This window comes from Terrapene carolina, unplaced genomic scaffold (assembly GCF_002925995.2).
Source record: "Terrapene carolina triunguis isolate 2854851 unplaced genomic scaffold, T_m_triunguis-2.0 Scaffold378, whole genome shotgun sequence".
Taxonomy (NCBI): Eukaryota; Metazoa; Chordata; order Testudines; family Emydidae; genus Terrapene; species Terrapene triunguis.
Genome location: NW_020664729.1, coordinates 494,008 through 513,463, shown reverse-complemented (window position 1 = coordinate 513,463; position 19,456 = coordinate 494,008). Strand labels below are relative to the sequence as shown.

Genomic DNA, 19,456 nt, shown 5'->3' with positions numbered 1-19,456 from the left:
GCTTTGAGCAGGGGGTTGGACTAGATGACCTCCTGAGGTCTCTTCCAGCCCTAATATTCTGAGATTCTATGATAGCCATTTGGGGTGGGGAGGTGTTACCGTAGTGGCACATGCCTGTCTGCACATGCTGTGTCTGCACTACTAGGCTGTTCTGCCAGCCTAGCTAAACCCATATAGGTGGATAAGTCACTCAGGCGCTTGTGGAAATGTTACTCTTTGTGCCCTCCCACCCTTCCTCTGTCTTGTCTATTTAGATCGTGAGCTCTTTGAGGCCAGGACTGTCTCTAGCTGACTGTGCGTCTGTGTTCTCAGTCAGGAGCGCTAGCACTGCTGTACTACAAACAATGAACTGCTAGAGAGGTCCAGTGGCCTGAGTGTCAGTGAGAATCTGGCTCCAGGGCAAACGAAAGACCCGGTCAAAAGCGATTTTAAAATCTGAATATTTTTATTTAGTAACTTTTTTTTTTCCAAACAGAGAAAAAAAATAGAAGAACATTCTCCCCCCCGCAATAAAATCAGACTTTTCATGTGACGTCTTTCCAATGGATAAGAACACATCTTCCCTAATTATATATATATTATATCATTTTTTTCAGTACAGTACGCAATTAACAGGCAAAAACGAACATCGATTCTTTTTCTTTTTAAACCAAATCTGTTAATATCCAGATGAACTAAATGAGTAGTAGTGGGTTTGCTTTAACATTAAGCAGGTGTACGTATATCCCTGTTTGTCGGCAGGTCCATATACAAAGTACAGATATCAGTTTGTCATGCCACTAAGTCAGCTTTGTTGCTGCTGCTGGTAATCTTGGATTAAACTCCTTGTTAAAACATCACAGCTCACCCTGACTCCGAGGGGCTACCGACAGCTGAGAATAGTGATAGAAAAAGGTTAGCAGTGTCTCAAGGTTTTATGTTTGATTATCATATAGAACTTAAATGGCAAAGTCCCCCTCTTTCTTTCACCTCCTCAAAGGAACGTGCTCTGTGCCATTCATAACGCAGCTTCCATCAGCGGCTGTGCAGATGGGTTTATCAAGGGACGAGTGACACTTCACCCAGAATTCAAGCCAGCTCAAAAGTGGGGGAAATGTTTGTAAAGTGAGATAAATCCATGCTCAGATCTGTATCTCAGGCCCCGGATTGCATGTCCATTATACATTCTCATTGTAAAATTCTCAACTAGGTGCAGATTTCTTACACTCTCTCATTTTGCTCCGATCTGGGGTTACTGTTCTCTCTTTGTAACAGTAGTAGTTTTTCCCTCTCACATTTTGTTATGAGCTGCCTCCCAGCTCTCGAGTTGGTCTGAGAACAAGTGAAAAATGTTGTGAAAGGGTTGCATTTTTTCCTGTTTTCTTTGGTCAACGTTTCAAATTGCAACAAAGACTTTTGTCAACATTTCAACTTCTGATGACAATTTTTGTCAACATTTCATATTTCAATGAAAATCTCCATCAAAATTTCAATGACTTTAATCAAAATTTCAACAGTTATTTCTGTCAAAATTCCAGATTTCAATTAAAATCTCCATTGAAATGTCAGCATTTTTATCAAAATTTTGAAATTTTAATGAATTTTTTGTCAACATTTCAGCTATCAATGAACATTTCCATATACATTGCAACAATGTTTTTCATCAAGAGTTCATAGTTCAACAAAATGTTGTCAGCATTTCAGTGAATGTTTTTGCCAACATTTCAACAGGTGTTTTGTGCCTGTTTCAAATTTGGATAAACATTTCTCATTGAAATTTCAAAATTTTTGCCCTGGCTCTCCCGAATTTGTCCCTTGACCTTGATGGAGTCTTGTGCCCACTTCTCAACCCTCCGACAACAAAGTGCTCAGTAGTTCTGTTAGATCTCCCTAATAAAATAAAGATATATATATATTTCATTTATAGAGATTTATATATTTCAATAGATATATATGGAGAGCAGAGACGTTCTCCATCTTTCTAGCTTTACATTACATCACTTTGGACACTGTTTCTGCAAGAAACAAGCCTAGTTCTACAACAATGTGGCTCCGAGAGGGAGCTGAAAACTACTTCCTGACCCCCGGTCTGCCTTAGCAGTCACCAGCATCATTGGCCACTTAGCACATGGGCTCCATCAAGCTTGCACCCATCTATCTCCAAGTGGGATTGGCTTCTAAGGCATCAGAAGGTAGAAACCATTGGCCTCTAGCCCTTCAGAATCGCAGAGGGGGCTGATTCCAGGTGGAAGGGTTACCTAGATAGGCTTGGGCTAAATAGATAACATGGCAACAGCGTCTGATTGTATCACTCAACTCCGCCACCTAGGCACCTCCAATATACAGACAGCATGTGTCTGTGTCTACGGTGGCTCAAGAAATATGTGCAGCGGAGCTATGGGAAGCACCAAAATGTGGGGTCTCCTGGGCTTCTCAAGAACATCTTCTCCACATGCTTCCTCTGGCGTCGTGTGCTTGGAAACCCCCAAACTCGACACCAAAGTGGCTTCCACCACAAACCCCAGGCTAGCTTGAAATTTGGCCCCAGTTTGTGAACCAAGGCTGAGTCCTGGGATGTCTGAACAAAACCCAAAGCCTCATTGCAATACTTTTACACAGCTCTAATATGCGCTAGTGAGGCAGAAGCATTATCTATGGATCTAGCTATATACAGTCTCTCTCCCTCTCTTATATATAATGTATATATTAATAAAGAACACAATATTTATACAGAGATATGTAACATTATAAAATCTGCCTAGATACACCTTAGTATATATACAAAGAGAGGTGCTATATCTCTATAGAAGTATTGTATGCTAGATTAATACGTGCTGTTAATCATAATGGATACAGCACCATTCCTGCATTTGATGGTGTTTTACCATAACACAGAAACACTATATATATAGTGTGTGTGTGTGTGTGTGGTGTTTCTGTGTCATTGTAAGCATCTTATTACCTCTCTTTCACTCCTTACATTGTCTCCTCAATCCCTGTTCCTGTAAGAAACCAGCGTAGGTTCTCTGTGTGTGGATATGCATGCATTTGCATGCATATATGTATGTGAATGCATGTATATGGGTGTGTGCATGTATGTATATGTGTCGGTGTGTATATGTGAGTGTGGATGCATGTGCCGATGCTCTCCATTTTGCGTAGGAGCAGATGGGATTATTTAATTCCCTTTTGTTTATTTGATAGCAGTTTAAACAAAGCTAAGAAGCCCCCTGTTTTTGGAAGCATCTGAACATCCGTGACTGCACGTGGGCATGTGCATGCACACGTGAGTACACTGGGAGATGGCGTGCTGTCGGTCAGAGTGCCAGGCTTGTTCCCATACGTTACGTCCCTACACACGGATTTTCTCCCTGCACTGTGGCGAGGCTGTTAGGATTAGCAGGACGATGGCAGACACACAGTACTTGTGGCGAGACATCCATGATTGCAGACACAGCAGAACGCTATCCCAGCCCCCTGTCCTGTGGGCTCGACCCTTGCCTGGCAGAACACCAGTGGCTCCAGTCTGCTCCGATTCCAAGTGATGGAGACACCGTTCTGCTCCATCCCCCTCCTTCAGCAGATCCAGGCCAGCATGGGGTCCTGAGGACATGGGGGGCTCTGAGACATTTCCTTAGTCTGTGGAAATGAGAGTAGTGTCCCCAGGAGTCACATGGATCAGGAGACTATCGGATACTCCTGCTTCCCTCTTTCCAAAGGAGTGCCTGATCGATGGATGGGAGCTGCGGACCCAAGCACACCAGGGCAGGTTAAAGGACACTATCCACCTCTGAACATCCAGGGACTGTCCCATGCCAGTTCTCATCCTATGGGGTGGAACATCCTCTGGATTCTTGCTGGTGCTGGGCTGCAGGCAGTGGCTTGTTGTTACTGTAGGGATGCTGATGAGTGTTGGGCTGCACATGGTGGCTTATTTTCATAGGGTTGCTTGTGAATGTGGGGCTGCTCGCTGCGGTTTGCTTGTGAGTGCCGGGGTGCATACAATGGGCTGGGAGGGATGAGTCAGTGGTTTAAACATTTGCCTGCTAAGCCCAGGATTGTGAGTTCAATCCTTGAGGGGGCCACTTAGGGGTCTGGGCAAAAATCTGTCAGGGATGGTACTTGGTCCTGCTAGTGAAGGCAGGGGGCTGGACTTGATGACCTTTCAAGGTCCCTTCCAGCTCTATGAGATAAGTATATTTCCATTTATTTATTTATCGTAGGGTTGCTCTTCACTGCTGGGCGGGTAACCTTGCTTTTCTTTTAGAAGCAAACAGCGCTGAAGCAAAGCATGCAGAGTGGGGTGGCCTTTTGCAAACAGTTCGAAGAAACAGGAAGGTCAGTCCCATTCGAGGCTTAGCAAACTGCCTCTCTTCACGCTGCGATTCCAGACAGCGAGAAACCCTCGGTTTGAGCATCACGTGGGCTTGATTGTTTCCTTCCCTTTTGTTCCATGTGAGGAGAGTTTGAAAAGAAGAAAAGAAGCCCTCGGAGCAACTCAACATCTGTGACAAAGCCAGACAGGAGCTCAGCTCAGGAGGCAGCAAGGCTCTGCCTATGAGCATCACAGACACAGGGGCCTGGATTCTCCCTCACCCTGCCCTGGCAGGGGAAAGTGCAACTTGCAGTTACAGCCACTTTCAGACTCTTTTCGGCAGCCAGGTGGGTGCAAAGGGGCATCAGTGAAGTGAGACTCAGCCCCTAAGGGTGCATCTGCGCCAGTGTTGCCCATTCAGAACCAGGAGGGATACAGCATTGCCAGCCCTGAGCATTCAGGAATCATGAGGGCAGGTCCCTAAAATCATGACGCTGGCTTACAAGTCATGACATTGACTTTAAAGAAATCAATAAAAATTGTGTCCTTCTGGCCACTGAGCCTCTAGGGATGCATTTGGGCTACTTTGACCTGCTATCCCCTCCACCCACAAGGGCTAGAAAATTTCCTCTAAAACAAAACAAAACAAAAGCTGAGATGCCTATATTATCCCAGGACTCCGGGAGCTGGGGCATTAAGAAAAGCACCAGCTATCATGAGAATCACCATAAAATCACACACGTTGGCAACACTGGCAGAGTTGGGAACTCTTGCTGTCTTATCTACCTCTCCACAGTGGGTCCTTCATCTCAGCCTCTAATACATCTTTAAAATATCAATGCTGCAAACGTCCAGATGTGAAGCCTAAACCCAATGGCTCCACCTTTAAAGGAGCTGTCGGCGTCACTTGTTGGCACAAGCCCTAGAATGCCAAGGCCATACCAGGGGCAGGGCCATTGGGTCTCTCAAAGGGGGGTTATGGGAGATAGGAAATTCGGTGGGATCTGACCATGTGAGACCCAGGTTCCTCTGACAAGGCCAGTCTGGAGTTTTTGTAATCGGACTCCTCAAACGTTTATACCAGAAAGGCACTTTGGGGAGTTATGGGCCGGGGGAAGGGGGCGTAAATGTATCTTCATATGGCACCTATGGGCTAGATTCTCCAATGTGCCAAAGTGGGCATAAAATGCTCTTATTTCTGATTGGGTGGTGCCACACCCACTTTGCCCAGGGGTAAGTGACTGTGTGAGAGGCTGGGCAATGGGGAGCCAGGTCCTGTCTGTTTGTTATAGCCTCGTGTAATTTATCTGGGCCGGATTCGCTCAGTTATGCTATCTGGCACCTTTGCACAGCTCTGGCAGCACAGAGGGGCTGCAGATTACGGCTGCACCCACTTTCAGCCCCCCCTCCCCTCAGTGTAAAGAGGACTTAACACGACTGAAAATCAGGCCCAGGACTACAGCTGGTTTGGCCTGGATCTAGCCCTCTGGCTAAGAGTGTCATGTTCCCCTCCCATGACTGGTCCATATAAATATAAACTGAGCCTGCTCATACTAGCACTTAAGGCAGTGACGCCTTTAACTGACTGGGGTGCGGCTGTGCCTTTGGTGTTGAAGATGCCAGGTCGATTCTACATCCTACTCAGGAGGGAGATCTGCACATCGCTCACTGGAGTGGCATTTGCAGTTACGTGGCATGTGCTTTTCCCTTTGGATAGGAATGGAATGAAGGCCCCAGCGTGGGGCTAGAGGTACTGTGTGGCTGGAGGTGATGGAGTGTGCGCCAGCCTGTACAGGTGAAACTGATGTTCTCCTGACCTCATCTTGTCATGAGAAATCTCATGGTGCTCTTCCTAAGAGTACCTCTGGTATCCTGATCAAACCTGAACACTGGTCATACCCCCGTATCATGTCCATAAGTTACAGTAGTCTTCTTTACTTTATATGCGAAGCTGTTATACGGTGCTGTTGTGCATTGTTGACTAGCTGCCGCGTTCCACTCCAGAGGTGGCTGCATTTCAGTGGTTGGTGACATTTTCCCTTGCCTGCCTCGCAGGACAGTTGTCAGACTTCATTATAGAATGTTTGAGATCCTTGGAAGAAAGCTGCTAGAGAAGGGTAAGCCATTGTTTTAATGACCACACGAAGTCAAGGCCTCGATTTTATGCCGCTCGATGTGACCTGGTTTGTGAAGTAGAAAAGGCCTGTTTTGACTCTCTCAAGTAGAGGGCAGGGGCACACATACACAGCAGCCAGGACTCAGAGATAGGAGAGAGAATACAGACACGTTTGGGGCAATGGGAAAAGTCTAGAACTTTTCTAAAAATCATCAAGGTTTTATAATGTTCTTTCTCAAACACCTCTTCCCTCTTCTACTTTTGCACTGTCTCTGCCTGTTCTCTTCCCCACCCCGTGACATCTTCTTTCTTACCCAGGGGACTATTTCTCCACAGGAATTTTTTATAGTTGTTAAATGTAACTGTCAACCTGTTAAAAAATCCCATGGAAATTCTTTAAGCATGAAAGAGCTTTTACAAAAATTCTCTTTTTCTTTCTCCTAAATGGAACGTAACCCTTAAAATTCTGCAAGACTTGGAATTGTAGAACCCAGGAAGTGTTACAAGGCTCCAGATTCTAGAATCCAGGAAGCTCTAACATTCTAAATGAAGTGATCCAGAGATTCTCCTCCCAGCCAGCAACCAAAGTTTCAGCACCACAAAGTAAAGAGACTTCAGATTCTAACTCAGGAAAAAGTTGGAGGTGGGGAGAGGAGGTTGGAGCTTAATCACAGCCGAACTTCAGACACGATGATGAATTTGTGATGCTCTCTGTTTCTTTTCCAAACAATTCTATTTTCATCCCCCGACAGACAGTGGGCCAGACACGCAGCTGGTGCAGACTGGCTTGGCTCTACCTGGATGGCACTACACCTGCTTTACAGCACCTGAGAGCCTGCCCCAGTGGTTGATTTGGCAGACGAGAGATAACAGCGAGGTCCCAATCACGTGTAGTCATTTGCTTAGACTGTCAGCTCCTTGGGGCAGAGATCATCTCTTTGTTCCGTGTTTGAACAGTGCTTAGCTCGATGGGGTCCTGGTCCATGACTACCACAGTACAGAATAATAATTTAAAATCCCATGGCACGTGTTGCACTAATAGGTGCATCAGCCTCAGAATTTTGGCCAGATCCCACCTTGGGTAATGACATTTGGCCAACCTAAATTCCCCCGCCATAACTGGATAAAAAATCCTTCTTCACTTCCTGCCTTAAACTGCTGGGCAGCATGGCCATGCAGCTGTTAAACAGCTGCCGAGTGCCGGCCCAGAGGTGGCTGCATTTCACTGTGAGTGAAATGATCTCGGTTTGTAATTGTTCTGTAAAACTGGTGGAGCTCTTTGGGCCGTTGGATGAAAGAAAGCACTCAGATGCCAGCTGGCCTGATGGCAATGCCCTGTCCCCTATTGCAGGGGAGAGACAGGCCATTAATGACCTTTGTCATCAGTCCTGATGGGAAAATGAAGGGAAGCAGCTGGGTTTACATCAAGGCTACAGTGCTGGGAAAGAACCCAGGTGAAGGCGGAATTGAGCCTGGAGGGGCCCCCTGCGTAGTGGGATGAAGCTGGAAAAGGAAGCTGATTGCCAATCACAATGAAGGCTGTATTGCTGATTACAATAGAAACCTTTGCTCCCAGGTGGGGCGCCGGCTCCACTACATAGGAGCCCATGGAGCTGTCTTCAGAGCAGTTCACTGTGTGTGGAATGTGCCTGAACTCTGGGCTGCCCACTGCGGCATAGGGCAAAGCTCCCGCCTCCCAAAGCAGGGGCAGGCGCAGGCCTGCTGGAAGGCAGCACCGTGGACGGGGAGAGTGTCCAGTGATATTTAAAGTGGGAAAGGCACCAGCCTAGGCTGCAGGAGACCTGACGTCTGTCCCTGGCTCTGCTACTGGTGTGACGTATGACCTTGACCCTGTCACTTTTCCTCTCTTTGTCTATGTAAATTGCTGGCTCTTGGGGCAGGGACTGTCTCTCACTATGGGTACGTACAGCACGTAGCAGATGGGGCCTATAGATGCTAACGTAATGCTAATAATAAAAGCTCTTTGTGCTGGACTGAGGCTGGACATATCATTTAGCAGCATCTGTAATCACAGCGCTGCTGTGATGCTACAGGGCGAGCTAGTATTGCAGCAGGAGGATGCACGTGGTGCGCACGCCTGTATCTAGCCAGCATTCCCTTCCAGGACTGAAGAGCCCAGGCCAGAATTCAGAGAGACCCTGACATAGGCTGAGAGCTGAAGAGCCAGAGAGAACCATTGGGTCTGCCTGTGTCCTGCATCCTCCAAAAAGAATCTCCCTTTATACTCATCACGGTGTTCCTGGTAGGTGTGAATTTGAATAAGGTCCGTGACCCCTGCAGAGGCAGCTTCTGCAGGCCTGCCTCCCTGCTCTGGGTATTGCGACGTGGACCACACGGTCGTTCCGCCACTCAAGTATGGTGTGTCCGCCTCTGTGGAGAGGTGGATGCACCAAACCTGAGTAGCGCTGCAACCGCCCGGAACGGGGAGTCAGCCCCCGCCCCCAGGGACAGGAGCTGCTGTTCCGGAGTGAATGCGGGCCAGGCTCATTCTCAGCACCCCCGCAACCAAGCCGTGACTCTTCCGTGACTATGGGTTTCCCCCCCACACATCTCCACCATGGAATTAACTAAAAATTTGCACAGCAAAGTTGTAGCCTTAATCACAGTCCAGCCCCCTCCCTTCTCCATCAGGAGATGCTCTCTCCGGTCCCCTAGCCTGGCAATATCTCAGGCGTGTTGTAATTATCCTCGTTGTCTAAAGGGATAGGAATGGATGTGAAACTGACATTCGTAAGTTACATGGTTATAAACAAACAAACAATTTTTTTCTGCATTCAGGGAATATCAGCGCTGAAACTGACTGGCAGCTAGTTCAGGGCATAATAATTGTACTTAAATATCCCTGATGGGAAAAATTCTGTATGGTTTTGTAGGGATGAAACCAACACTGAGCTCTAGAAACAGAACAGGGGGAGATAGAAATTATAGGGTTCTTTAGAACTTAATAGATAATCTAGGGTGACCAGACAGCAAATGTGAAAAATCGGGACAGGAGGTGGGGGGTAATAGGAGCCTATATAAGAAAAAGACCTAAAAATTGGGACTGTCCCTATAAAATCGGGACATCTGGTCACCCTAAAATAATCTGAGCCTGCCTGTGGGTTTTTTGAACCAACCCAGAGATCATAGCAGGGATAATCTATCAGACTGTGGTGTCTTCTGTGGGACATTTCCATCATGTGATCAGATCTTTGCTGGTATTTTGCAAAGGGAAATAGCAGAACAACTCTGATATTCAGCTTTGGAAAGTGCCTCTGTAGCAGTTACTCACTAGGGATTTTGTAATGCACAATGTGTGCCATGTTAAAAGCAATGTCAAAATAGCTCTGAACTGTTACTGGCTGCTGTGTAAATATTAAGCTTTGTTTTTCTGTTTTTAAAAAAAAACCAAACTCTTAACTCATTAAAAAGAACTCTCTGTGGAAGCTATTACCATCACTCCAGTTAATAAACTAAACTAGTCTGTCGGCATTTTTACACGATACCATGACTCTAGGGAGACAGAGAATTAAACATTGTTTCACTTCGTTTTCACATAGTAGAGAACAAATCAGCCAACACGTAGTTCCCTGAATAGTCCTCTGCCTTTTAAAAAGTTAGAAGATCTATTCTGTTCAATCTAGAGCTTCTCCACTGTGTATGTTTGTCAGTGTATATTTGATGAAGTTTTTTTCTTTTTAAAACTATCATAAAAAAACCCTCCAAAACCCTTACATGAAAGAAACTGACCCATGAGCAAACTGTTACGGGGACCATGTGGCAGGAACAAAATCAATTTCAAATGGCACCCTAAACACAGACACAGTACTGCAGATCAGTGTATAATGTCCCCGCTCAGTTCCCAGACTTCCAAGACCCGGCTGTGAACCACTGATCCTTGAAATGTGTGACAAAGATCGGATGCGCTAGCCGGCAGATCAGAGAGCCTGGGATGAAGTGGGATCAAACATTTCATTAACACCAATCAGGTTTCCCATAGCCTCAGCTTCTGGATTCAGCATTTCTGATGTCAGTAATTTACAGTAATAAAGAACGAGAACACAGCAGGTCTGTTTGGGACAGTGGAGGTAAGGCTGGGTCTAAGCTGCATGCCTGTACCTGGGGCTCGGGTACAAAGAAGAGGTAAGTGTCCACCTTCATTTTAACTTCACTGCGGTATTGCTGGTTTCCGGCTTCAATGCAGGGGATTCATACTGGCTGGTGTGTCTGTCACCGCTGCTCTCTTCTGGATGGAATCAGAACTGCTTGAGCACCCATCATAGGCCCTGTATTGCTAAGAGTTGAGGAGGATTCTCCTTGAGCGCAGGCAGCAGTGGCCGGGAGCCACTACCGCCGGGCGTTCCCAAGCCTGCAGCATGGTGATAACAGCAGTGAAATCCAAACCAGATTTCTGACAGTGTTATAACCACTGAGTGGACAAGCTGATGATGCAAAAACTGCGCCTGGTTCCGCCTGAAGTGCAGCTTCCCTCAGGTGCGATGAAAATCCCCAGAGAGGTCTGAGCGAGGAACCCGGGGTGATGAGCACTGGATGCTGGCGCTGCCTGACAGCAGGGACACAGACCTAGTGTGCAGTCTCTCTAATTGCTGGCTCTGAGGTCTGTGTGTGGCTCTGCCAGCCCTGGGGCCAGCTATCCCTGGTGCTGAGAAGCAAGCAAAGGGGATTCATCTCCCGTCATGACCCTATACTGTGTGCACAACATCCCAGGAAAATAGACCAGCACCCTGGACCACATGAAGGCCCGTGGACAGCAGAAGGTGTTTTGAGCTGGAACCATTTCTCTTTTCAAAGCCTCATGCTGCCCTCTCTTCATTCCCATGGAGACAGTTTGGGGGGAGGGGTCTCAGAGAGCCATTGTTTCTGTTGGCAAAATCCTACCCCCAATCCCCCCACAGCAAATTTAAACAGAAACGTTTTTCCCCCACAGGGAGCCGGTGGAACTCACTGCCACAAGGGTCATAGAGGCCAGGAGCTTAGCAGTTTTTGCAAAAGGACTGGGCCTTTTCCTGTGTAACAAGAAGATCCAGAGTTGGAAGAGTACGGAGCTAAGAAAACAACCAGGAGCTTTGGAAGGGGCTATCCACCCATCTGCTTCAGGGCCAGTGGAGGTCAGGAGGAAACTTCCCCACGGACAGCTTATTCCGTTGCTACAGAGTTTCAGCCTCTGAGGACGCTGGTGCTGGCCGCTGTCGGAGACAGACTCCTGGGCTAGATGGGTCCTTGGTTGGATCCAGTGTGGCCATTGCTATGTTCCTAGGTTCTGGGCAGGGGAGGGAGGTGCCAGCTTCTTTTGGGGCCACCTGGCACTGTCTCTGTCTTTTTCTGGCAGGTTAGCTGGGCATTAGGCTTGAGTCTGCATGGCGAGGACGGGGTCAGTTCGAAGGCAGAGTTACCCCCCCACACCGGACAGAATCTGTGTTCTGTGGTGGGAGGATGCAGTCCTCCTGGCTGGTGACCAGCTGTCCCCCAGGAGGCCCTGGTTCTCCCAGACAGTCATGTTGCCATCACCACGCTACTGAAAAGGAGGGATTGGAAAACGCTTTGGCACGGGGGAAGGAAGAGTTGCATCCCAGCTGCTCCCTTGGGCCCAGGGGCTCCCGGACCTAGCGAGGGCAGGAGTGGCACTTTTGGGGGAACTAAAGCTGCCATCCTCCGGTGCATTCCTAAAAAGAGTGGAGCACTGGAGTTGCCCCGTGAGACATGGAAGGAAAGGAAAGGGGGGGGGAAATGAATGAAAGAAGGAAGGAGAGGCGAAGAAAGAAAGAAAGAAAGAAAGAAAGAAAGAAAGAAAGAGACCAGGGGAAACAACCAGCTAAAAAGAAAGGCTGAAGTGATTCTCCTTGGAGCTCAGTGTGGGGTAGGCAGGATCAGACGTTGCTGATGCGGACGCTCAGGGGGCTGCCCTCCCGCTCTGATTTCTCTCGCAAGGTCTCCTCCAGCTTCAGCTTCTCAGGGTCCCCGAACCGCACCGTCTCGTGGACGCAGCACAGGGGCGACACCTTGACCACCTGGTCAAACAGGCTGAAGTCGGCCACGTACTTGCCGCTGGCCGAGAGGGAGATGACCGGGCTGAACTCATAGCCCCACAGGATCTCCTCAGGCAGGTACGAGGTGCGCACCTGGCAGGTGGCACTGGTCGACTCCACCGTGCCGCTGAGGATCACCACCAGCTCGAAGTCTCCTTCGCCCGTGCGCAGGGCTGTGTCCCGCAAGGGACTAGAGTCGTCCACCACATGGTAGAAGGTGAGGGGTAGGATGAGGAAGGGGCTGTCGGAAGACGTGTCCACCTGGAAGTCCACGTTGACCTGGTTGAGCCGGACGCAGTCCCCTTCCTTGGTGAGGTAGGTGTTGAGCAGCTTGCCGGTCACCTGGCAGCCAATCAGCAGGCTCTTGCGCATGTTGGCCACCCGGATCATCAGGCAGGTCTTGCCGTTGTGTTGGGCTACCACCGCGTTCTGGCTGAACTTGATGGTCTCAGCTCTCTTCTTGGGACGGGCAATCTTGGCCAGGAAAGTGCCGGTGATGAAGATCTCCATGATGGTGGTGAGAACCAGCTGGCTGATGAGCAGCACAATGGCCAAGGGGCATTCCTCGCTAATGTAGCGGAAGCCATAGCCAATGGTGGTCTGGGACTCCAGGGAGAAGAGGAACGCTCCAGTCAGCGTGTGTACCTGCATGACACACGGGGTGTGGTTGGCCGGGGGGTCAAACTCCAGTAGGTCCCCATGCAACAAGGCCACCAGGTACCAGATCACCCCGAAGATGAACCAGGTGCCAGCAAAGGTGGCGGAGAAGAGCAACAGCTTGTAGCGCCACTGCATGTCAATGAAGGTGGTCCACAGGTCCTTGAGATAGAGGAACCGCTTGTCAGCGATGTGCTCCATCCGCACGTTGCTCCGGCCGTCCTTGGTCATCACGCGCCGCTTGCGCAGGCCGGAGCCGATGAGGGGGCGGCTGTCGGTCTGGGTGGTCTGGCTGTAATACACCTTAGTGGCAGAAGTCATCTGGAAGAGAGGGCAAAAGGGATGGGACATGGTTAGGAGCCACCTCAGGGTGGGCTGAGATCAGACTCAAACGAGGGCCGTTGGGACTGAGCGTGGACAGCAGCTGGATGAGACAGACAGACAGACAGACAGCCTGTATGCAGATTGCTGGGTTGGATAATGTATTACTAAGTAATTTATTATTAAAGCTAATGAATGTTTGCCACTTTAGCCAACTGTACGGAAGGGAGACAAGGGGCGGTTTCTATTCGCTGTTACCTCTAGGAATGTTAAATGTTTCATTCAATGATCACCGTGGGATTTTTGTGATTGAGATCCTGCCCTCTATCTCCACCAGGGGCACTGTAGTGTGTTTATTAGCCCTTCTGATTCCTGGGCTCACTTATCAGTCTTTCTCCCCCGCACACTCCAAATACTGGAGAAGCCTGCAAGAGAAAATTGCAAATTAACCACAAGGGGGCAGGATTCTATTAGTTTTAATAATAAATTACTTAGTGATACATTCTCTTTTAGATTCTACACCGCTTCCGGGCAGGGACAGTCTGTACAGCTCCTAGCGCAACGAGAATCCAATCCTTCTTCTTTTTCTTCCTCTTCTTCAACAACCCTACCAGTTCTTCGTAGGTTTGCTAGAACTGAAGTGACTTACCCTGATAAACTCAATGCGCAGACCTCTTTCGTTCCCACTGTGTAGTGTCATGAAACCAAATGTGCCAGCTTTTCAAATGGGGAATGACACAGGGATTAAATACCCAGGCACAGATGTGATCTCCTCAAATTCATTGTCAGCTGTTAAATGCTGTAATTGGAAGCAGATGGGCCATGACTGTAATTCTACAAGGCCGGTGGGCGAAGCAGAAAGTCAGCGTCTCTTTCAGTAGCGTCGGATCTAATCTGCCGGTCAGACTGACAAACCGAACAATCCAGATACCTACCTGACAGAGAGGGGGAATCCTGCCCCATTGAAGTCAATGGTAAAACTCCTACTGACTTCACTAGGGCCAGCATGTCACCCAAAGGGTCCGTCTACAATGCAAAGAAAAACCCGGCACACTGAGTCTCGGTCGGGCTAAAAACAGCAGCGCAGATGTTGGGGTTGGGGCTGGAGCCTGGGCTCTGAAACCTGGCCGGGGGCAGGGTCCCAGAACCCAGGCTCCAGCCCCAATGTCTATTTATAGCCCCACAAACCCAAGTCATTTGACCCTGCTCTGAGACGTGATGCTGTGGGGCTTTTATTGCAGTGTAGACGACCCCGCAGACACTATCTGTCTCTTGCCATATGAATCTATCTAGCTATGGAACTATTATCATTTATACCTCTCTCTTCTTACACTCATCTCTTTTGATCTCTATCTATCCCCATACACCCCCTCTATCTATCTATCTATCATTGAAGCCTTTCCCTGTTTTGCCAACCGGACCCCCTCAAGGTGTGTGTGTTGAGGGGGTTCCACAGGTTAAGGGTGTGGAGCTGCAAAGTATCCTCGGGTGGAATTAAATTTTCCACAGTCTGGTGCAGGAGGGGGGTGGGCATATGTGCAGTGGACTTTCCCCATCCTCCTCCCTCCCCCCACCCACCACCCACAGCCTACTCCTGCCTGACACATGGCTTTCTGGTCCAGGAAAGGATGTAGGGGTTGCGGCTGGGGAGGGATGGAAGTGGCTGATCATCCCTTTCAAGATGGGAAGAAAGCCAAATATGAATCTCCTTCTCTACCAGTACATGCTTGTGCAACCTGAGCTAATGGGCATCTCCATTAGCCATTAGCAGTAAAGGGCCTATGATGCACATCCAGGCAGTTCTGTACAGTACATGTGAATCCCTGAGAGCACTGGGCTGCAGGTGGAGATGACGACGGAAGAGGCAACACCAGGAGAGGGCACACGGGGTGGCAGAGCTAATCCCCGTGACAGCCAGCAGGAGGCGCCGCTGTGGTGAGTGGACCCCATGACAGACCCCAGGACCAGCCTTCCTCTACCATTTAATTCCTAGTCTTCCCCCCTACACGTTTTATTTGTCGCTCCTATCAGTTCTGCTCCAGCGTACTAGCAACAAGGGAGGCAGGAGGTCACCAGATGCTTTGATGGTGAGTTACCTTGGCCTCTTTCTGAGCAGGGGCTTAGAGTGCCACTTCTTTAGCTTGTCAAAAAGAAGACCGAAAGGCGACTTGATTACTGTGTATATAGGGAGAGGGGATAGCTCGGAGGTTTGAGCATTGGTCTTCTAAACCCAGGGTTGTGAGTTCAATCCTTGAGGGTTCCATTTAGGGAACTGGGGTAAAAATCTGTCTGGGGATTGGGCCTACCTTGACCTCCTGAGGTCCCTTCCAACCCTGATATTCTATGATTCACAGGGAGAAAAATCTCAGGTACTAAAAGGCTCTTTCCTCTAGGAGAGCATGATATGAGCCAATAAGCTGACACCAGACAAATTAGAAATAAGGCACATGGTTTTTAGCAGTGCTGGGTAACGAAGCTCTGGAACAAGAGCAGTGATGGGTTCTCCATCTCTTGGTCTTCAGGTCAAGCCTGGCTGCCTTTCTGGAAGATGTGCCTGAGCCAAACACAAGTTCCTGGGCTCAGCTCAGGGGCAACAGGTGAAACGTAAGGACTGTGGGATACAGGCAATCACAGGGGACAATCTAATGGTACCTTAAACGCTGTGAATTCACGAAGGGCTAGGGAAAAAATCAGGTCATTCTTGTGTCCCGGTCCCTTCAATAATAATAATAGATACTCCAAACCTCCTTTCCCCATTTTCCCCAGAAAGTGTCACTCTAACCCCACCACTGCCCAGAGCCCAGGGGGCATGATATGTACATGGTATTGTTCTTATTGGTTAACTAGGCAGTGTAGAAAGATCAATAACCACCACGGATAAGTAGATCTTCGGCCTGATAGTGATTGACCCACACGTCAGTGGCCCAGCCGTAGCTGCGAAAGCTCTCACCGGACATGGATTTCCTACCCCACTATCAGCTGGGCACTTTAGCTGATATGTTGGCGTTGTTATTATTATAGCCGGAGCCCAGGGCTCTGTGGTGCTGGGCGTTGTACAGGCACAGAGACAGTCCCTGCCCCAAAGCTTTTCAGACAAGGCGTGGGAGAGGCGGTGACTTGTCCTAGATCTCCTGATTCCCAGTCTAGCCCGCTATTCAGCAGATCTCATGAGTAGATGCCCTAAGACTTTACCCTGAGCCCCCTTTAACTTAGACTGGCTTAAGGAAGGCTTTGCCCTGGTCCTGTATCTCAAGTCTCCACAAGGTTATGTTCACCAGCCGATGAGCTCTCCTTTTGCAGCGAATTCCCAGGGATAACATAGAGCAGTACGTGCAGTACACAGTGGTGAACAGGAGGGGGAGCTCAGGGAGTTAGGATGAGAAGGAGGGTGATGGTGCAGCTTTTACAGTAAGGGGGAGAGAAAAGGACCATGTGACCCTTCTGACCCCTGCTCACTTTACTCACAGCACAACACCTGTAGTGGGATAACGCTGGCTGCAGACCAGGCCAGCAGGGGAGGGTGACTCTGATCCTACCTCCGTCTAGTATGTAGCCGGCCCTCATTACCCAGCGTGGCAGTGCTGTGATCCCCATTGTCCCAGAGCCTCCAGTGGGAGTTAGGCACCTAAATATCCTTGTGGGTCAAGCCCGGAGTGCCTTGCCCCAGGTCATCCAGGAGTTCTGCGGCAGAGCAGGGAACTGAGCCCAGGCCACCAGCCAGCTCTCTAACCGCTGGCCCATCCTGCCTCTTAGGGTGGGGCTGTCCCACTTCTCAGCTGTCTCTCCCACCCTGGTTACGCAGCCCACACCGCACAGCCGTCAGCGGGGAACCGACGCAGTAGCACCCCCAGCGCCTTATGCAGTTAGACGAGCCCCTCCCAGCCAGCGGACGCCTCTCAGGGTTTGAGTCCCACCAGGGCGGCTAGTGTCTAACTCGTATATGTACACACCACAGTCAGCAGATGAACGGGAACCCCGACTCCTGGAGCTGCATAAGCACCGGCCCCAACCCTGATGGAGGAACCAGCTGTGGGTGGCTGCCTGTTAGAGGTGACCCCAGTCCAATTCCCAGGTTGTCAAACAAGGCCGTCTACCCTTAGGGAGGCCCCCTAACGGGTGATATGACTGAACACGCTACGGAACTGATCCTAAGCTCTTTGAAGTCAATTTGAGTCTTTCCACTGACTTCAGCATGCTGTGGATCGAGCCCTGAGCCAGAAGGACTTGCACGGCAATTAAACACCCCCCACGAGTATCAGGAGGGGGCATTTGGCAGCCGTTTCAGTTAGGCGTAGTGTGACCAGATAGCAAGTGTGCACCCAGAGTTACCTGGACTCACAGGGCCTCTTCGCCACTTAAGCGCTAGCAGTTTAAGTGGTAACCAAGCCACGCTGTGAGCATTCTCAAGCAAAAGTCTGCAGCTTTATCACCATTCCCCCATATTGGTGAGTCCAGCGCAGCACCCAGGCCCTGCCTTTTTCCACGCTGAATTCGGCACGCTCTGAACTCCCCCTACCCCAGTGGAAGTTGGTCAGGGAGGTTTCTATGCAGGAAAAGCAGCTGGTTGACGGGGAAGAGCTGACAGATTTCCAGCCGGGGCTCGATGCCATTTTGCTGGCACGGAAATTTGCAGTGAAAAGAAAATGTTTTGCTTTTTTCTCTTGCCCCCACCCCCGCTAATCCACATCAATGCTCATTTCCTGCTGGTGGGGAGAGTTGCTTGGCAAAACTCTAACCCGCCTGTGTCCGGTTCCGTGGACTGGGCAGAGGTTCTGCCAGCTATGGAAATCCACGTGACCGCTTGTAATTGACATGATCACTGGGAGCCATGTGAACAGCACGGCCTGGGTGATCAGTGGAAGCGACCCATAAAACAGGATGGATGTGATGTGATATAGAGGCAATTCCGTCCCTATTATCAGTCCGTAGAACTCAGGGGGTTACACCAGGGCTTTAATTTGGCCCATTGAACCTTTCATCCCTAAACTGCCAGTTCAAACCCAAGTTTCTGGATCACGATAAGCCACTCAAACTGATTGAACAGCGTCCACACGAGGGGCTTAAACTAAATCAGCTTTGAAACTACAGCTTGGTTGGCAGATGATTTTTTTCCCCTATGAAAATTCCAGGTTTTCATTGAAAAACAAAACAAAACAAAACCACCCTGCAATTTTTTTCAGATTTCAGCCATGGAAAACTGATTTAAAAAAAAAATTCTATGAAAACTGGAATATTTTGGTACAAACACATAGTAACACTCCAAGAAGTTTACAGTCTAAGACAAGGCAAAACAGGTGGGCACAACAAGGAAGTGGCTGGAGAGAGGTTGCAGGGGGCAGGGAGGAGAGTGGAGAACCAAAGATAACGGAGGATGTACTAGCACACATTAGCTGCGTGCAGTTCTTAGCCAATCAGGGGCGGTGATCACAAAATTTCCCATTGGCTTTTCAGCCTGTGAACTACTTTGGACTATTCTGCCTTACGTCTCTTTAATTATTGTTCCACCCAATGTATCGGTACTGAAGGTCCAGCAGCCCGCAGTTCCCAGAATCTCTCCTAGGGCCATCCTGAAAGATAGTGGGCCTTACTCTCCATCACTGTCATCATTTACATGAGCGCAGATCGCTGCCATTCTGATTTACCCCCACATTGCACTGGTGTAAACACCGACCTGAGGTGCACAGGTGCCGGGTGATGGAGAATCAGGCTCCACTCCACTGTGTGGTCTAGGGCCTGGTTTTACTGAAATTGATGTTGTTTTGGCAGGGGTCACCAGGTGGCGCTCTTGTACAGTCATAGGAGTGGCGTTAGTTGGGGGTGATGCTGAATTCTGGGGGAGCTGTTGCAAGCAATAGGTCAGTTTGGTGGAATCTCTCTAACTACAGTCAGGTCTAGGGGCAGAGCTGCACCCTGGGAACCGGGCGTGGGTGCCTGGGCTGAGACGCCTGAGAAGAGGGTTGCCTGCCTGCTATCTGGGACGCCGCTGTTCTAGGACTGGTGCATATAGTGTAAATAAATGAG

At 49.2% G+C, this 19,456-nt stretch overlaps 1 protein-coding gene across 1 annotated transcript; it reads right to left on the bottom strand.

The window, feature by feature from the left end:
• Positions 1-12,298: 12,298 nt before the first annotated feature.
• On the bottom strand, positions 12,299-13,717 carry KCNJ10 (potassium voltage-gated channel subfamily J member 10). Its single transcript, XM_024215729.1, has 2 exons — positions 13,694-13,717; positions 12,299-13,435 (listed from the first exon to the last, which is right to left on the bottom strand). Exons 1-2 carry the CDS (start codon positions 13,715-13,717, stop codon positions 12,299-12,301), a joined length of 1,161 nt encoding a protein of 386 aa, XP_024071497.1.
• Positions 13,718-19,456: the final 5,739 nt, after the last annotated feature.